Genomic DNA, 19034 nt, shown 5'->3' with positions numbered 1-19034 from the left:
TTTTCAAGTTCTCTTCCTTTTTCATTTTGCAAGACGTTCAATTCCTGTTCCTCTTACAACCGATAGCGGCTAGAAAATAATCTTCAGTTCCTGCGGTATTATCTGCTGCTTCCTTGCCCTTGATCCGTACGAAAAAAAAAAAAAAAAAAAGTCCTCGATATCTCGTCAAATGGCGATGGGTCATCCGTTATGTTCAACTGTGGATAAGCCAGATCCCGTGTGTCATTCATAACCAATGTCCGCTCTTTTTTTTTTTTTTTTTCTGTCTGCGTCCTGTCCTGAAAACTGTTTCTTGTCAACATAACCATTGACACACATATCCATGAACATCCATCGAGTTGATCCGAATTGAGACAATGCTCGTTTTTGATTTGTACGCTCGCTTATCAGTGAGGATTTCAAGCATTTATTCAAGATACAATGTCCACTATCCCGTAGCAACCGTTTACTTGCGGTTGGTCAGGATACTATTGAGACGTAGAAAGTAAAAAAAGAAACAAGCATGGTCAACATCAATACTTTCATCTCAGAAAGCAATCACAAAAGACAGCGTCCATGTCCATGACGGTTAATTGTGTGTCTTACCCGTCGTAACGCTGCTTGAACCAGTTCATGGTCTCCTCCTTGTGCACACGGTGCTTGGGGCCAACCTTGGCAACGGCACGGCGACGCTTGGTGATGCGGTTACCGGGGCGGTTCATGCAGACGAAGAAGTCCATACCGTAAATACCGATCGAGGGATCGTACTTGATGCCCAAATCGATATGCTCCTGGATACCGAAACCGAAGTTGCCGGTCTCGGAGAAGTTCGACTTCTTCAATTCGTACTCCTTGACCTTGAGGCCACGCTCCAAGATCTCCTCGGCCTTGGGGCCACGGACGGTGACGTGGACGGCGATCTTCTCGTTACGACGGATACCGAAGGTACGGACGGTGTAACGGGCCTTGGAGTAGACGGGGGTCTGACCGGTCAACTGCTCCAGAACCTTGGCGGCACGGGTGAGTCTGTCTCCGGACTCGCCGACGCAAATGTTGAGAACGAGCTTCTCGAGGCGCAACTCGCGCATAACGTTCTTCTGAGTCTGGTCTTCAGCGGACTAATTGATATAGAGAGTGCAAAATAAGACGAAGTTATTAAGACCGCAACTCAATTAGCCGCCTCCGAACCATCCGTTTCCTGGAGTATACAAGGAAGAAGATGGTGGGTGTCCTTTTCCTGAGTCCTAGATTCTGATCCTGACTACGACTCCGGTTCTAATCCCGACCCTGATCCTCTCGGTCGCCAGATTAAGAGGACATCAGACTGTATTGTATTCGCCCTCCTATCCTGTTGAGTGACTCCTGGTACCGCGAGTGCTGAATCAGCTTGACCATCCTGAAAACGTGCAAAAGCGAAGGGTGTAACGGTGCTGTGAAGTGTTGGACGTCCAGAGAATCATCAACTGTCCTGATGCGACTCGAATATAGCTTCAGTTAAAATAGACGTAGACGCTGAGTGGATGATCGGCGGTTCACCACGTCTTTTGCTTTGGCTGTCTTTCTCGTGAATCGGCTAAGCAAAGCGAGTGGATGCAGTTGAGGAGTGATGATGACTATTGAATTTGCCGAATTCCTCGCTTCTTCACTAAGTCATGACGCTGGATGGTAATATGCTGACTGTCGCAGTTGTCGAGATCGATCAATCGATGGATAGCGATGGATGCGATGATGCTGCGCTCATGGATTGAAGCCCGGCGATGTATGTACCATGTTGGCTTGATTGATAGGCTGTGAAAGAGAAGGGCCAATTCTCTCACACTCAGAACTGAAATAAAGCAAGCTAAATTAAGGGTACCCTATATCCCTATGGTGCACTTCATCTGAAGACAACACTTTTTGGATTTTGTCAAATAATTGGGTCGCAGCAGTCACCATTGACGTTTAGTCCTAATGTTGGAGCGTCCATGTGTATTTTCCATTCAACCGACCCTTTCCGTGATTCTCATCATCACTCCATCGTCGTCAGCATTCCTTTCCTCTAAGTTTAGAATGCCTCGAGTGAAGAAACTCACGTAGCATTTAAGAAGAATAGCGCAAAAACCCAAACCACCCCCGCCTATTCTTGACCCAGTCTACCAAGAACTGCAGGTGGAGAACGTCATTTATGTGCCTGTGAAAGCGGGCTATGAGATACAGGAGTCAAGTCGCGATATTGAGGAATGGAATGCTGTTCTCGCGGAATCGGATAGTGATGGACCTGCTGAAGACGACACTGATGACGAGGATTGGCAGGCAGTCAGAAGAACTCTCAGGAATAACGAGGAATGGGATGAACTCCTTACGAGTATGCGATTGGCTGCTGCTTCAGTGAAGACGACAAAGCCTTACGATGGAACCACTCGGCAAAATTTGCACCACCGAAAGATGGTCCTCAAAAGGGCAGCAGTAAGCACCCCTCCCCTCTCTACATTTGGGTTCACTGTGCCAACACTGACAGCTCCTCGCCGGAAGAGAGTTGTCCAGGAAGTAGAACCTTCAGGTATGATAACTGGATACTGTGTGCCTATAATATGAATTCTTAATATATTAATACTAACATATATGTAATATCGCCTTTCGGGAATGTAGATGTGCGCCGCAATGCAGGGATGGTATTGGAAATTCAAGGTTACTTGGGTAACAAGTACAAGAAATATCCGCCCCTCAGTGACGAGGCCTTTAATTTGCAAGCACTCCAGCAGTACCTACGCCGCTTGGTCCCAGGAGTGAGCAAGACTAAGGCAGCTCTGGTTACGGCGAATGGTTTTGGCAGAGGCGTGCACTTTTCACGAAGGATCATGATATGGGCTACTCAGTGGGAGAACAATGAGGAAATCACTGTGTCGCGTCGAGGGAAGCATGCCAAAACCAGGAACCAACTAACCGAAGGCGATAACTTTAATGAGTTGAGAACCTGGATATTGTTGAACCATAAATACACTATCACGCCATCGATACTCCGGCGGCACATCAATAACGTCTTCCTCCCAGCAAATGGCATCGAATTCTCAATCAGCGAGTCAACAGCAGGTCGGTGGCTACATGCGCTGGGCTGGATATACTCAGAGGCAAAAAAGGGCCTATATTTCGATGGCCATGAGCGACCTGACGTGAAAGAGTATCGGGAGATTTTTCTTGTACGAATGGAGGAGTACGAGAAGAGGATGATAACCGTAGACGCCAACGATCAAACAAAGATCATCGAGCCCACTCTGGTAAGTGCTTGTTGCGATTAGGAGGTAACTCATGGATATTTAATTCGTACCGCTAAATTACTTCTCTTTGCTCTAGGCTGCAGGCGAACAGGCGATAGTGTTTTACACTCACGATGAGAGCATCTTCTACTCGAACGAAGGAAATTCTATGCTTTGGCATCCAAATGGTCAACTTCCGTTGCGCAAGAAAGGTCATGGTCGGTCCATCATGGTCAGTGAGTTTCTTTCCGAACTTGAGGGACCTTTGAAGACGATCGATGACAATGGCGAGGTGATACGTACTCGAGAGATCATCAACCCAGGGAAAATTCACGATGGCTACTGGACCGCTGAAGGCATGGCTCGGCAGTTCAAGAAAGCGATCACTATACACAAGAGGAACCACCCGAATCTGATTGGACTTTGGGCGTTCGATAATTCATCAAACCACAACTGTGTTGCCAAAGATGCACTGGTGGTGAATAGGATGAACCTTTCGTCTGGTGGAAAGCAAGCGGCCATGCGGGACACCATTGTAGATGGAACCCACTACACCATGGTCTTTCCAGATAATTACGCGAACGAGGCGTTAAGAGGAAACCCCAAGGGAATGAAAGAGGTTCTCAAGGACCGAGGTCTCTGGATTGATGGACTCCCTAGAACATGCTCGAGATGTAGGGCTGACGACAAACACCCTGATCGAGTGGACTGTTGCGCAGAACGAATTCTAGAACTGCAGCCCGATTTTGTTGCTCAGGGCTCGATACTGGAGGAGATTGCAAGGGAGGAAGGACAGCGTATTGTCTTCTATCCCAAATTTCATTGTGAGCTCAACTTCATAGAGATGTACTGGGGAGTAAGTAAGCGCTATACCCGGAAGCACTGCGACTATTCCTTCCGAGGTCTCCAGTCAATCATCCCTGAGGCTCTGGACTCGGTGCCTATTGAAACCATACGAAGGTATGCTTGGAAGGCATTTAGATATATGGACACTTACAGGAAGGGACTGCCAATGGAGGCTGCAGAGCGAGCAGTGAAACAGTACAAATCACACCGTAGAATATCAGAAAATCAAATGTTCGAATCATAAGCCCATTTACATAACAACGAAGTCAAGATAAATACAGGGTGTCGGTGTTTGTTGACACGAATGATTCAAAACAGGATAGACCGAGTCAAGGACGATGGCTACCCTCACTGGTTAAGATCATAGAGTGGCACACGAGAGAACATCGCCAAGTGCAACAGGCGGTCTTCGATGCGACGGGCTTTGGATACACAATCATTTTAATTTTTGTCAACGACATTAAAGGGGTGGGAAAGCCTAACATGGAGCAACCCCCAGCCGTTAAAATTTAAACGTTATTCGACTCCTTCTTTCCACGTTTGTTCTTCCTTCTTTCCACGTTTGTTCTTCCTTCTCCACACACACACACACACACACACACTATCTCTCTCTCTTCTCTCTCTCTTCTCTCTCTGGCCTTATCCTCTATCCGATTAATCCAAGAAAGAGCCACACCCCGGGCTTGAGCCACGGACGCTGTTCCGACCTGTAACGTCCTTTTGCTCTTTTTATCCCAATGCACAATGGGCACAATTACTGTTGTTCTTAGCCTTTTCTTGTCCTTACTTTCTAGGCCCTTGAGTGGATGAATCTCCCTCATTAAACTTGCGTTCTTGAATGGAAGCACGTAAGGTTGCAATTTTTTTAGTTTTAGATCACCGCGAACAATGACATGTTTCCCTCCTACCCTCATTCTAAGTATTAACTCAAACTTGTTCTCATTACCTCATCACGATACTTATCTGTCTCCAGGATGGGTGTAACTCAGGCTTTCGAACTCGCTAAAGATTGCAAAGCCATCAAGCTTGTTGATCCACAGAAAGAAGGTCCATGCGATATTGATGGATCTGCCGTTTCTTACATGAAATTCAAGACCACAGAGGGACGGTTACTGCTCAAGCAACTGAAAAATATGGCCAAGGAAGATGTCTCCATTGGAATCCCTGGTCCTGTCCTTCGTCTTGCCCACTGGGATCAAGAATCATGGTCTTTGCCGTCCCCGGTAACGACCAAGGGTCTCGCATCGGACCTGTCTGCACTGAATCTGTCTACGGCTCCTCCGAACTCGTCTTTGGCTTGCAATGCTTCTTCGATCAACTCAACGACTATTCAACAGGTATCATCGTCATCGGGCCTGCGCTATTCGGCACCAGCACTTTCCTCTGCTGCACTATCGCCTCCTTCACATCCTCCGGTGGATGTATATCACGAACTGAACTCCGCTCGCGATGTTGTTTGGCCCCTCGTAGCCAACGTCCCGAACAGGATCTACGGCAGATTTTACAAAAAGTCAGAAGATTTCATTCACTATGATGGTCCACCGACAACCTAGAAAACCTTTGCCCATGAGAGACGGCAGCGGGCCACAAAAAAACAAATCCTCAAGTTGTCCGAGTATCTCGGAATCGCCGAGGCACGACTGTCGCTAATGGAGGCAAAGTCCAACTTATCCAACAGCCAGGTCTCTCGATTTAAATCGTTTCTCAGCAAAGTCCTGTTTCCCTGCTGGATTAGAACCCGTGGTGTGGATCCCCGAGCCACAAGGGCCATCGTCAATGAACTACAAGAGTCTCACGGTTGGAACGCGCATGTGTGTGCTGGTTAATTTGACGTCTGTGTCGGCAGGAAGGCACGAGAGAACCCAGGTCTCGTAGTCGTTTCAACCGACAGTGATCTCATGTTCGTAGGCGCTGAACGGCTCATCCGCTTACATCCGAAAGGGATACGCTTTTACTGCTACCCTATTGAGAATATTATTCGTCACTGCGGACTCAAAACACCGGAAGAGTGGGTCGCTGCCGCTGTCGTCAGCCTTAATGACTATGACCCAAGTGTGGGTCGGACGTCATTCAGCACGGCTATCAAAGATATCTCTGCGATCAGAAAAGACTGGTTTCGCAAGAAAAGCAAGGACCGTTCGGTAGACGGATATGTCAAAGAACTCTGCAGAAGGAAAAATGTTCATCACGACGACGTCAAGAAGTCATTGGACAGTTTTGTGAAATTGGTTGAGACGCCCCTGGACCAATACACTCAAGGAGATGACGAGATTGATGAGTCCATAAGAAGGATCATATATCGAGTCGAGGCATTGACTCTCTGGTAAGAATGAAATGTAGATATCTATGTCGATCCAACTTGCTTCAGGTACTGGCTGATCACCAATTCGTACCATTACACAGCCGTAGGAGCCACTGGTCATAGAAGTCCCGACCAAGCCAAAGACCCTTGACTCTCACGCCAATTAACTCCATTCCTGTCCAGCTCTCAGAGACTGAAGGCAACGACAATGTGGTTGAGATGCTTGCGCTCCCACAGCTACAATCAGGGTCGACCACGGCACCTCATGTGCCTCCACTGGTAGCTCGCATGGCTTTCTCTGCAGGAACAGTGACAAGAAATGTTGATAGCATTGCGGTCAGGAACCATGCCAATGAGTAAGTTTATTTGAGTTAAAATGTGTGCAACCAAGCTATGTACGTACTGAAAATAGGGCATATGTCTGATTAGCTGCTCTCTCTCTCTCTCTCTTTCGTCTGCGGAAAACAGATTTCAAAGATACACCACTGGCCACAAATACCGTCCGAGGGCTTTCACGTCAGCCTTCACAAGTCAGGACAAAAACACGCAGCCTGTAAGCGTGAAAGATCGGACCATCGGTCGGCCCGGATCCACGGCTAGTGTGCTCATAGATCACGACGACGACGACGACGATCATGATACATTCCCAGACAATGCAGATATCTCGAATGATGCCGCAGTGGTGAACCTCCTTGCTCCTCTTGCTGTCTCAGCTGAAGAGAATACAATGAACGGAAATGAGTCTGAAGACAACTGCTGAAGAGAATACAATGAACGGAAATGAGTCTGAGACAACTCTGACAACAACTCTGACGACAACTCTGACAACAACTCTGACGACAACTCTGACGACAATTCTGGTAGCGGAAGCGATTACGAGGGGGATCAACAAGCTGAGGACCAGCCTATCGATGCAGAACGTCCCAAGAAAAGGGCATTCAAGAAGATTACATATACCAAGAGCTCCAGGGAGGCTCGTGATGCCGATGTACCACTGAACGAGAACGCTGTTCCCCGCAAGATCAACCCAACAAACCTGATGGTCGACGCTGTTGCATCTTTGCATCCAATGCGCGCAATGAGGCCTGGCCGGATTGAGTCGTGTCTTATTCACAGTCTCAAAGAGTCATTCCCTTGCATGAATGACCAGGACCGTAGCCTCTTATTGGACCATCTCCTCGAGACCATGCAGACGATGGCAAGAGTCCATACTGATTTGCTACGCGAGGGCCTTTTGGTGACCAATCTCTACATAACAAGAACGTTCGGAACATTCCCAGCAATTGACGGAGATCGAGGACGAGTGCATCGCGACAAAAGAATGGAACACTTCAACAATATCCTATTGAAGGGTAAACGAGATTCATTTTTTCAGCGGCTTTTGAATCGGTTAATCAGATGGGACAGTGACAATTCCGATCTCAAGAAGGCTAGTTCACCTGCATTAATGGCGTCCGACAAGATTTTTCAGGAGTATTTACAGATCACCTCGCAACGCCAGGCACCACCATTCCGACTGAAGGATAGAGACGTCTGTGAAGGCTCCTTCATGAGCCAGTGTGCGAGAACACTGTCCGATATGGTAGGAGGCCACCTCTACAAGTTTTCATTGGAACTTAAGAAGCGGGTAAGTCATCTTAATAAGAGCCATCTCGTTTCAATCATGCACGCGGACACTGGCCTCACTACTCTGACTACTCATTATAGGCATTAATGCACAATCCCTCCTGGGCCTCTTCTGAGAACGGGAAGGCCATTTTGGACTCTATCGACGATACGACAGGGCGGTCGCGGGAGCACGATTGTGTCAGTATTCATCTTATCCTGAATCTGATTTTGCCAGCGAAGGCTCAAATCAAAATCTTACCACAAATCGGTTATGAGGACGGTTTCTTTTCCTTCACGGAGCGTCAGCTTGTCCGCTGCCTTTTGAAAGATTTCAGAATGGACCAAAGGAACAACAGGCTCACACCAATCGCCAAAAAAATGCGCCGATTAAGTAGTGCCGAGCAGGAAAAGCAATGCTCGCTTGCAAAAATACTTGATGATGTCTTTGGATCCAAGACATCTGCTGAAAAGAACACACAGGACGAGGTCGGTCGATTGTCCTTCTTCCTTTTCCTTAATGGCAAGAATACGAGCTACCGTAGAGGAGCCAACATGCTGTGGGCCAATGGCAGCTGTGGCCCTGCCTCCTCCTCCTCATCTCCCAATCCACCATCCGCACTCCAGCAAAAGTGCCTCAAGACCAAGGTTGTCTTCAAGTCCGACGACGTGAGCACAATCAAAGAAGCAAGAACAGCTCTAGAGAAAATGGAGGCAAAAGATCCCCGGTACGCAAGCAGCAAACTCGAATTCAAGGATCTTATTCGCCAAAGTCTTCAACGTCCGGAAAAATACCAAGAGCAGATCGACAAATCTGAACCGGGGCAACCGCGACAAAAGTATGTACTTACTGGCAACCTTTCGACCAACGGTCATGACCTACGAGTCATGGCATACAAATTGACGGTGGGTAGGCGATCGAAGCCTCCAACCACGATGACGGACGCTGAAATCGTTGAATCCACAACAGCTTCATCAATATCACCCCCGGTACCAACATCCAACACAGTCTTCCCCTGGTCAACCGCGCCAATGATACAAGGATGGTCGTATGTATCCAAAAAATTTGACAGCCAGGAGAAGGTCGACAGTCTCCTCCGAAATACAAACGACGAGGTTGGAATACGGAGTCTTTGTGTAGACCCCGGGATTGCCAGTACCGCCACTGCTACCCTTATTCACTCTAGCTATGAAAAGGAAAATATCAACCTGAACATCCCCCGCGGCCCACGGGATGATATCGACCGGAGATACCGCAAACAACAGAGCCGTATAAAGATCGATGCGGGGATAACGGAAATCGAAGATAGGCTCGTGCAACAAAAGCCCGTCGAAGCCAAGTTGGTTGTTGGTGACTCGGATGTTATTATGGAAGGTGATTCAGGGATCACCAGCAACAGCCAAGATACAATAACGCCGATTACCAAGGCCGTGGAAAAGGCGATGCAGGACTACGAGTCTGCTGTCAAAGTCCATCTTGTCAATGTAGCAAAAAAGGCGTCGACTCTTCGATCCTTTTATGGCGGCGCTAGGTTCAAGCAAGACAAGTACGACTATAGAGAGGCCCTGCGGCATGACCTTGATAAGGCTACAACCGCGATCCTACAGATGCGGAAGCATGTCCCCGATCGGCAATTATCAGACAAGGATCTCGCGGATGTGCTCCACCATCTTGATGACGATATCAAGGGTTCCATGGCATTTTTCGATGGATTGCCGAATGTAAAAGAATACGATTGGGCACCATATCTGCGACTCATGGACGAGGTAAATAAGCGACCGGAGATTGAGCGCAAAACGCTCCTAAATTCCAAGTCGTTGACGAGGCGTCGGAAGAAGATCGCCAGATCTCTCTTCGAACGAGGATTTCTGAATTTGAATACTCTGCCGGACGACAAGCGTAATGCCTTTCTGCAGTCGCCTCTCGTGATCGGGCTAGGCGATGGTGATTTCGTGGTTGGAAAGGTCAGAGCCACGGCGGCAGCAAGTTTACCAGGAACTTAATACGACAGGCAAGCATTGAAGACATTTTTGAGAGAAGCGAGTGGCAATTGAATGATTCTAATATTTTGGCTTCTCCTGGCATTACTAGACTCGGGATCTCGTTAAGGACTTGGCAAGGAACAAGAAGACACCAGTGGTGATCGAGTTGGTCAAGATCCCAGAGTTCCGGACGTCGATTTTTTGCTGTTCGTGCCACTTTCGGATGAGAGTCCGGGGCCGGTCGGTAATCTGCGACGAGTGCAAGTGGGAGCGCGACCGGGACCACAACGCTGCCACGAATATGTCCAACGCTGTGTTGCAGTTTCTCCGCAATGGGCAGTGGCCCGCTCCTCTTGACTATGAAAGGGCCAAGCTTGTCGACAAAACAACAACATCAACAATAACGACGCTTTAAATTCATGATTTGGAGCCCATTTTACGGTGCCGTTTATCCCTAGTAAGTTTTTGCCACCAATCGAAACATACAATCGGCAGTCACAGTCTTCAGACCAATCAGAACGCTGAATTTTTTGTCGTCCCTCATAGTAAAGGGCCTTGTTGATGAATGCCTACAACTTTTGATCCACTGGTCTTTTCGACATGCGGACAACGCTGCTCTGTCGAGAGAATCAAAATCTATTGACTTGCGTTGTCTTTTTCGAAATTTTTCTTCCTAAAAAATATCCTTGGTGTTTCCCCCAAGACTAAAATTTTTTAAATTTTTGTGTTGGCTTTAGGTGACGTGCACTGTATGTATAAAAAGACCTGCGACCCGCAAATATGAGATTTCCAACTTTGCAATCGCGTTGTTGCCTGTCATTGGTTTGTTTTGCCATTGAGGATCAAATAACCATGGCATGCGACAAGTTTTTTTCTCTAGTCCTTTCTCCTGTTCGGGAGAAAGAGCAATGAGGGATAAATTGGTTAACCGCGAAAGATCAAGTGTGATCATGTTGGTGCAGCAGGCTTGCTCGATCTGATCTTGCATGGCTGTTTGATTTGAATCATACATTCCTCTTTTTCCAAAAAAAAAAAAAAAAAAAGACCAAGGAGAAAGTACTTACAGTCAGTCAATGAGCGATCGTCTCTTCCAATGCTGCTCAAGTGATTTGATTATAATAGCATCCATAATAATGATACGAAGGATGTATGCACTGCATGTCTCAAACACCTCTTTTGTCTATTGAACGCTCGTTGCTGCCTCCTTTGAGGGCCAACGAGCAATTGATGTCTCCATATCGTATATACTATTTTCTTTACCTCAGCTTCTGACACTGTGACCGATCGGGTCCATTCTTGTTATCCAACTGGTCCACTCAAAGTTGCATTCAACCTTCTTTGTTTCAGACCAATCCAACAGCACGGCTGGCTTGTCCTCGTTTTCAAAGAGAACCGTTTGGTAGCTACGACCAGCAGATTTAAACGGCATATGATCGCTTGTAGCCGGTTAATAAACGGGCCGTGTCGTTATTAGGACAAGTGCTCAGTTGGCAACTGCACTGCTGGTGCTGGTGGTGTTACTGTTGGAAGTGCCAGCTGACCGAGAGAGGAATGGGTTTAATGTTGTATTCGCCTTGGTTGGTGCTCCTTTCTTCAAAGGAGTGTTGTTAAACAAGTATACACATGCACTCAGTCAGGATCTGCGCTGGAGCCCTGATGCACCTCTTTTTCAACTAGTGTATATGGTTTAAAGATCTGTTTTCTTTTTTTCCGTCGCAAAAAAATGCGCTCAAAGTTGAGGTGCCAAAAAAAAACAATTCAAAAGGGCCAATCCGGTTTGTTGTGTATATGGGGCAGGATGGGAATCCCTATCGAGGAAACTTCGTATCGACGGAGATTTGGTTGGACAAGCCGTCATTGTGCTGCCATTGCTATGATTTTTTCCTCGACTTTGGGCCCGCACAGGTGAGGCGAAGATCTTGCTGGGTCCTGACGCGCCGGAATTCCAAGAACAATGAAGGGGCGGAGAAGTGAGCAAGCGGGCATAGGAAACTATAGAAAGCCTCGGTGCGCGTTTTACCGGCTACTGAACCTCACGAAATGATTATTCAGGAACAAAGGCACAAAGGGCACACGCTGCTTGTTGATTCCTTTCAGCCAATGGGTGCAAAGCAGATGGGAATGGAATACGAAGGAAGTCCGAGGGAGAGACACGTTTTGCGATAGCGTCGACTTATCTCTCCTGTACGATCTTATTTTTGCCTCCGCCAGATAACATTCCTCAAGAAATGCATGGCCCCCCTATTTTCCAACGGAAACATGCCTCTGTCCTTATTCTTTCTTGATTCCCCACACTTGCCTGTTTATGAAATAAGAAACACACGCGCTGCTGCATGGCAACAGCCCAAAAAGCACAAGGTACAACGTGTCTGTGTATCAAGTTCAGAAAAACGACTGCACAAAGTTTCGGTGCTGTAGGCTCTTTCGTTGTGTCTGTCTACTCAGGTTGAAAGAAAAAAAAGAAAAGACACACACGACAACTGCGCATGGAGCCATTTTGATGATGGTCCTCAGTTGCTCAGAAAGGGGAGGAGATAGCACAATTAAACAATTGACGTCTTGATGTTGGTGGATGTATCAATAGTATCCGTGTTTATTTACTTGATACGCCTCTGGCAATTTCGACTGCCAGAAAGGTTCACTTTTTATTAGACTAAGGTCTTATTTATCCTTTTCATTGGTTGGGGCCTTGGTCCAACCTTCGCACACGATGTGTGGTAGGTCCACGCTCCAACTCAGCGACCTACCTGGGATCCCAGGAGCGACCTGGGTCGAAAAATAACATTGTACGAGCGGACTACAGCCCATAGTTCATAATGGCAGGCTCCATCTCTCTATTGTACTATTCCCAGCTAAAGATTAACAGCCCATGCGTTAGGAGAGAGAGAGCATGGTGATATGCCAATGCCAAGGATGAGAGGGATCAGTGTATCGATTTATAGGCACTATCGATTTACAGGGCAAAAGGTGGACATGAGTCCCAAGAAGGACTGCATAGAATTCTAGGTGCAATTGGGGTCGATCATCGGGGCTGAGGCTGAAGGTGAGGTCTAGAGTCGACCGCTGCAGTACCGCATGCTGTGGATGCAGGAAAAAGAGTACAAAAAAAATGAGGACCCGCTGGGGGTTGTGGGACAAACAAAGACGACGGACGGTAGAGCGCAAAAGGCCTGTTATTCCTTCATGATGACAGCAGAGGATCTGCTTTCCTCCCCGTTGAAGAAAAGGCTGTATTGGATAGGATCCATTTCAGTCCATTCGGGGCACATGTGTTTTTCATATCCAATTTATTGTTTTTTTTAAAAGTCCATCCTTTTCCTTTCCTTTCCCTTGAAGAGGAGATTCCACTTTTCAGCTCACATCCTTTTTTGTTTGTGTGTCTGCATTCGCATCTGGCCCATTGTCATCATCCTTCTTTTTCATCTTTACACTTCTCTCTTGATTCATCCTTATATCCTCATCCCTTACAACACTTCCTTACATCGCAACTCCACAGCCTATCCCGCTCCACCTCATCAACCTCATCTTTATATTTTTACTTCTCCACCTCGCTTTTTCTTTTTTAGTGCCATTTTCTGAAATAATTTTCGCCGCCCCGTTCTAAAAAAAAAATAATATGCACAGGCATAACGAGGACAGACGCCCCTCCCAGGTCTCTGCACACTCTGCTGCACACTCCAGGGCCCCAACCCCTGTTGCTGCTGCACCAGCATCCTCCGTCCTGCAGTCGCCCTCCCATACACGCTCCAAATCAGCATCAGCATCATCCTCACCCGATCACTTCCACTGCTTCTCATCATCACTCCACTCACAGGACTCGCCTTTCTCTCCAGAGCGGTCTGCCCTCCCTTCCTCAGGGCTACTGGACCGTTACTGTCTATCTAATAATGTAACACCAGGGTCCTCAGCTCGCACCTCCACAACGGCCACCACAGCACCTGCAGCACCAGTCATTGGAGGATCAGCCCTAGCAGCAGCCATGGGCAACAGCAGCAACAACAGCACTCCAAGAGTATCCTCAGCACCGCCAGTCTACGAGCACAAGCGGGTCTCACATCGATACAGTGCCTCGCCAGCATCATCTTACACCGCATACTCCTCGGCCCTGGCGGCTTCATATCACCAGCATCAGCAACAGTTGCAACGACAGCAACACTCTCATTCCCTCAGTCATACTCAGTCAACCCAATCAACCCAGTCAACCCATACCCCTATGAACTATTCTAATTCTAACCTCTACAGGATCCACTGCAAGGACCATGGTTATGATACTGCACACCATCATTACCACCACCAGACCAATCGCAGCAGGAGTGGTAGTAATAACGGAAGCAAGGCTAAAAGCGACATCTGCAACGACTGCATCTGCAGAGCTATTGGCAAATGTAATATTATCAACAGCAGTAACAATAATCGTCCCAATCGATTCAACACACCCCCTTCCCCTTGCTTGGGCTCCCTTGATCCTGCCTGTCATCATCCTGGTCAGATCACATCGCACGACTGCTGTTCAGCCTTGCCGTCCCCCTCGCTCAGCGTATCCTCAACGGACTCTATCTTCTCTTCAGCAAGCAGTAATAGCAGCGACAGCACCAGCATGGCGCACTGCTCGCCTATTCTTCCCGACACGATCTCTGCGCTCTTATTACAGGATATCTCCTCGTCAGAGTCCTCAGTCGCGTCGTCCCCGATCCTTTCATACTGCAGCAGCCCAAGGATGATCTCCTCTCCATCTCCAGAATCATCATTGTCTTCATCTCCGTCTCCTTCGCCACCACCGTCTGCAGCAGCCAGGAGTAAACGGACGGAATCCATGGGATCGAGGACCAGCCAGGCGAGTGGAATCAGTCGGACTTCGTCGTCGTCTGGGGGTTTCGGTCGACAGGATTCGTATCTCTCGTCGTCATCCGCACCGTTATATTCTCCCCCTTTATCGGCAGCAACTGCAGGAGCAGGAGGTGTTAAAAGGAGGTCAATGATGATCACTCGCTCGTCCTCTCCACTGTCTCGGACATCTTCAACCGCAAACCACCGCAACAGCAACATCAATACCAGCAACAACAACAACAGCAGCAGTACAGCTGCCAAATCTGCGACAAAAGCAGCTGTGGACGCGTCACCGGTGATTTCGCTTCAGGCGCAGGTGGAGAGCTCGACGCGGTATATCCGGTTCTTGCTAATTCCGCTGATCTCACTGTTGTTCTTGGCTCTGGGAGCGCAGACCTCAGTCAAGTTTGAGACGCCGGCGAAATATGTTGCATAGTTGCCTTTGAGATTTGCTGCATCGCCCACTCATTAAAGAGAAAAGACAATGTGCTCTTGTACCTTTTTTTTTTTGTTTTCTTGTTCATTCTTTTGTGCCACATGCAATTCATTTTGTTATCTTATGTATAATGCAGGATGCAGAAGGGTAGTCGCAAGCACAAACGGAAGTGTCGTCGCGTGGGGGTTCCTTGTATATCAGAAGAGATGGGTGTAGCCTTCATGCCTGGCCTTAAAGCTCAAAAGGAGGTCGTCAATTGAATAGGTGTACTTTCTGATGATCTCGTCTAGTCTTTATGTCGCCGCATCGGATACGGGTTCGTATTTGACCGATCGCTCTCTTTCAGAGCGCGAACCGTGCCCTTTTTGGGCTTTTCGCACCGGATACAGGAATAGATTGAGTTTACTCGTTTCCTAGTATTCATAAGGGACTGTAATTACGACGAGGCAATTGAGCGGGCGCATACTCGCATACTAACTTGCGCGACAAAGTCATGGCTATACGTCTTCCCGTTCAGAAGCCGGTTGACCTGGCACTTCTTCAAGGCGTGGCTCTCATTTATGCCCTCTATCGCGCATTCTTGCCCTTGAAGTTATACAAGTTTAGGTCGAATACGAAAAAGAAGGAAACATAACTGGCCAAGTAAAATTTGACAAGAAGCACGGCGCACAGGCCCATCCTCATTCCGTCCTCCTATCATTCTTCACTTTCTGTGTTAATAATGTGTGCTGGATAATGTCCTGTGTATTGCCATTGTCGCGATTATTTCATAACCTCGTCTGTCTTCAATCTGATATAGTGATGCTACGGTTCTTAGAAGCGCCTGTTAAAAAATAAACACGCTTCTCACTCGGTTCCTCGTTGAACAGCATACGCCTGTCTCCTCAGCATCTTCACTCTATCCTCCATTCGCCCAAACCATGACAACTAACACAAAAACACCACGAGGAGCACAGCAACGACGCCGTGGCCAATATCTGTACGAAACCACAGCATTGGTCTCCTCCAAATGCATGTAGCACTCTACAAACCAGCGGTAGAGCAGGTTCAAAGGGCGACGCACAGGATGTCTGCACCCATTCTTGTCCGTGAAGTCGCCGAACGTCTCCTGTATTTCGATATCTGGCACTTTGTGCTGTTCGAGCATGACTTTTAATAAAAATTGCGCCAACATGGCGAGGCTTCGCAAAGACAGCCAGGATATAGTACGCCAGGAGGAACATTCTCAGGCTTGAGAGAACCTGACAGCCTACCTACCTATAAGAAACCTCAGGCATTGTAATCGAATATGGCGTCAAAGCCTGGATTAAGGAGCCGATGAGCAACGAAGAAGAAACGAGCACGCATTTCCGGTGTGGGTTTCACACAAATTTTGTGATCTCAGTAGCTCAGAGATCGAGAGCGCGCTGCTCCATGCGCCCATGGAGGATTATCATAACGAGTCTTCTGACAGCTATTTTTTTTTTTTTTTTTTTTATCAGGGAATTGATGTCGTACTACTAGAACCCCACCTTGTGGGGTGGTAAAAAAATGTCGTACTCCTTCTGGGCCCTTTTGTTGTGTATTGGTATTTGTCCTTACCTAGATATTGTCCGAGATTGAGGGACCGATAGGTTGTTCAGACGCGTCTGGACCGAAAATGACAAGATTAGAATATACGTATGTACGTGAGGTTTCAGCCAATCAATGGTCTAATTTAGCCAGCGCACCAGGGACGTGCAATGATCCAAGTGGCTCAAACGTACGGTGGACCCAGTCTAGAAAAGAAAGAGATGAGGCATTGCTCATCCGCCATTCCTCTCCATTCCTGCACTCCACTCTACTCTCATCCATCCTCTTTATTAAGTGCCTATTTCCGATCATCTATCTCCCCCCCCCAAAAAAAAACGACAGAAGCTATCAGCGAACCAGAATAGCTCGACTGGGACGGCAATCAACATTCTTATTACACGGATACAAGGGAATACTTGAAGTCGCCATGAATCTGTTCCGTCTCGTTGCAGATCTGATGCATCTGGCATCCATTTTTATCCTGCTGTTAAAGATGCAGAAGACGCGTTCGGTTGCAGGTAAATAACGACTTGCTCGATCAAGTTCCTCACATATCCAAAGTGAATCAAACCGTTGGAGGCCGCAATGACGCACTACTTCCGAAGTAGGCAAAGGAAGAAAGAAAAGGCGCGTTCACCCTCTTTAATCAACTCAACCTTCCCACTCTCGCAATATCAAACAACGAAATAGGCATCTCATTCAAGACGCAGGCGTTGTATGCGGCCGTGTTCTTGACGCGGTATACGGATCTGGTGACGCAATTCCTGTCACTGTACAACACATCGATGAAGATCTTCTTCATCTCCTCATCGCTTTACATTGTCTATCTGATGAAGTTCAAGTTCAAGGCGACGAACGATCCCCGTCTGGATACTTTCCAGGTCCAGTACATCGTCGGAGGGGCCGCCCTCTTGTCATTGATCGCTAACTATACCTTTACTTTCCAGGAGGTAAAGTACAACATTTGCTTCAGTTTTACTGCTGCTTGCAATTGGACAATGCTTTCTTCAAGGACATGGAGTGAATATCATGGGCTGCTTTGGAGCGAGGTTGATTTGTCAGGAATTGGCCGTATTTTTCTGTGCTTTAGACGCGCAACAGCATCAGGAGCACTCGTAACAATTGATACATGAAACAACGAGATCACCGCCAGTCTGGGTTCCTTTATCACGGATAAAATCGCCTAGGCCTTCAATACCACCTATACAACAAATTCAGTCCGATTAATTACTCAATTAATTTGGTGGCATCATTCTCCGCACAGACACTATCCGCCGGCCCTCTTTCTGGACACTTTCATCTGCATTCCAAAAACTACATGGCTTTTTAAAGCTAACACTCGCTGTTTTTTTTATAACTGGGCATAGATTCTGTGGACTTTCTCCGTCTACTTGGAGGCGGTCGCGATCTTGCCACAGCTATTCATGCTGACAAAGACTGGCGAGGCTGAAGTGATCACGACGCACTATCTGTTTGCGCTGGGAGCGTACCGTGCACTGTACCTCGTCAACTGGATCTACCGCTACTTCACGGAAGGCTATGTGGACTGGATTGTCTGGGTTGCAGGAACGATCCAGACGGGTCTCTACTGCGATTTCTTCTTTATCTACTTCACAAAGTAAGTCTTCGAAAAATGTGTACCTGTGGATCTAAATTGCATAGATGAAGAGTATGATTGGTAAAGAGTGCTCCTAACGCGTGTTGTTCTGCTCTTTTATTTTTATTTTTTGTATGTTCTAATTATTAAATGTTCGTAGGGTACTGAAAGGCGCCAAGTTTGAGCTCCCTCAATAATCTGATAATGAGGACAAGTGGGCGGGGGTCTAGTTCGCTTTCAGACTGTGAGACTATGGAAGCAAATCCTTTCCCTTTCGTGTATCGTATCGAGAACTACGGCGCTGTGTAGACTGGGACACAGCATAGGCAGCAACATAATTTTACAGGATTAAGAAAATAAATAGTCTACCAAATCGGAAAGACGAGTTCTTTGAATCAGTTCTTGGGGACTCCAACGCAGGAGATGGTATCTGTCGTAGGGACAAAGCGACTGACGCGCCTACTGGTCTTGGACAGATGGGGTGCTTTCTTTGGATTAAAGGAGTTGTCATGCCTGGGTGTGCTTTAGTGCGAATGGAAGAGGTGGAAAGAATGAGAGAAGCAAAGTATTAGGAGCTGTGGACTCTAGTGGCAATAGGGATAGGATACTGGACTTTGGTGAACATACTACATATATGGATGAGGGTGACTTGATGGTTAAGCTCACGAGTTTACT

General features: G+C 47.4%; 5 protein-coding genes across 5 annotated transcripts; 4 read left to right on the top strand and 1 right to left on the bottom strand.

Annotated features, from left to right (window-relative positions):
• Positions 1 to 363: 363 nt before the first annotated feature.
• On the bottom strand, positions 364 to 1859 carry BC939DRAFT_468989 (60S ribosomal protein L11). The gene is made up of 3 exons (XM_051557966.1): positions 1747 to 1859; positions 586 to 1097; positions 364 to 467 (listed from the first exon to the last, which is right to left on the bottom strand). The coding sequence occupies exons 1-3, from the start codon at positions 1747 to 1749 to the stop codon at positions 446 to 448; spliced, it is 537 nt and encodes a 178-aa protein (XP_051406577.1). The 5' UTR covers positions 1750 to 1859; the 3' UTR covers positions 364 to 445.
• A 2826-nt stretch (positions 1860 to 4685) lies between these two features.
• BC939DRAFT_43285 (uncharacterized protein) lies at positions 4686 to 5784 on the top strand. The gene is made up of 3 exons (XM_051553243.1): positions 4686 to 4767; positions 4853 to 4911; positions 5032 to 5784. The coding sequence occupies exon 3, from the start codon at positions 5033 to 5035 to the stop codon at positions 5609 to 5611; it is 579 nt and encodes a 192-aa protein (XP_051406576.1). The 5' UTR covers positions 4686 to 4767; positions 4853 to 4911; position 5032; the 3' UTR covers positions 5612 to 5784.
• Positions 5785 to 9157: 3373 nt separating this feature from the next.
• On the top strand, positions 9158 to 10439 carry BC939DRAFT_468965 (uncharacterized protein). The gene is made up of 3 exons (XM_051557965.1): positions 9158 to 9910; positions 9931 to 10357; positions 10423 to 10439. The coding sequence occupies exons 1-2, from the start codon at positions 9334 to 9336 to the stop codon at positions 10107 to 10109; spliced, it is 756 nt and encodes a 251-aa protein (XP_051406575.1). The 5' UTR covers positions 9158 to 9333; the 3' UTR covers positions 10110 to 10357; positions 10423 to 10439.
• Positions 10440 to 13207: 2768 nt separating this feature from the next.
• Positions 13208 to 15273, top strand: BC939DRAFT_468961 (uncharacterized protein). The gene has a single exon (XM_051557964.1). It carries the CDS (start codon positions 13565 to 13567, stop codon positions 15209 to 15211), a length of 1647 nt encoding a protein of 548 aa, XP_051406574.1. The 5' UTR covers positions 13208 to 13564; the 3' UTR covers positions 15212 to 15273.
• A 1731-nt stretch (positions 15274 to 17004) lies between these two features.
• On the top strand, positions 17005 to 18820 carry BC939DRAFT_468959 (ER lumen protein retaining receptor). The gene is made up of 4 exons (XM_051557963.1): positions 17005 to 17280; positions 17453 to 17712; positions 18130 to 18380; positions 18520 to 18820. Exons 1-4 carry the CDS (start codon positions 17190 to 17192, stop codon positions 18554 to 18556), a joined length of 639 nt encoding a protein of 212 aa, XP_051406573.1. The 5' UTR covers positions 17005 to 17189; the 3' UTR covers positions 18557 to 18820.
• The last annotated feature ends 214 nt before the right edge of the window (positions 18821 to 19034 follow it).

This window comes from Gamsiella multidivaricata, assembly GCF_025024155.1.
Source record: "Gamsiella multidivaricata strain RSA 2152 chromosome Unknown BC939scaffold_123, whole genome shotgun sequence".
Taxonomy (NCBI): Eukaryota; Fungi; Mortierellomycota; class Mortierellomycetes; order Mortierellales; family Mortierellaceae; genus Gamsiella; species Gamsiella multidivaricata.
This window is presented reverse-complemented; position numbering and strand designations above follow the sequence as displayed.

What these genes read in the sequence shown, in the direction of transcription:
- BC939DRAFT_468989 (XM_051557966.1), bottom strand. An exon ending in TTCAAGCAGCGTTACGACGG is followed by an intron (nt 468 to 585) that starts GTAAGACACACA and finishes ACGTCTCAATAG; the next exon opens with TATCCTGACCAACCGCAAGT.
- BC939DRAFT_43285 (XM_051553243.1), top strand. Translation starts at nt 5,033, where the DNA reads ATGGGTGTAACTCAGGCTTTCGAACTCGCTAAAGATTGCAAAGCCATC.
- BC939DRAFT_468965 (XM_051557965.1), top strand. Translation starts at nt 9,334, where the DNA reads ATGGAAGGTGATTCAGGGATCACCAGCAACAGCCAAGATACAATAACG.
- BC939DRAFT_468961 (XM_051557964.1), top strand. Translation starts at nt 13,565, where the DNA reads ATGCACAGGCATAACGAGGACAGACGCCCCTCCCAGGTCTCTGCACAC.
- BC939DRAFT_468959 (XM_051557963.1), top strand. Translation starts at nt 17,190, where the DNA reads ATGAATCTGTTCCGTCTCGTTGCAGATCTGATGCATCTGGCATCCATT. An exon ending in GAAGACGCGTTCGGTTGCAG is followed by an intron (nt 17,281 to 17,452) that starts GTAAATAACGAC and finishes ACAACGAAATAG; the next exon opens with GCATCTCATTCAAGACGCAG. An exon ending in ATACCTTTACTTTCCAGGAG is followed by an intron (nt 17,713 to 18,129) that starts GTAAAGTACAAC and finishes AACTGGGCATAG; the next exon opens with ATTCTGTGGACTTTCTCCGT.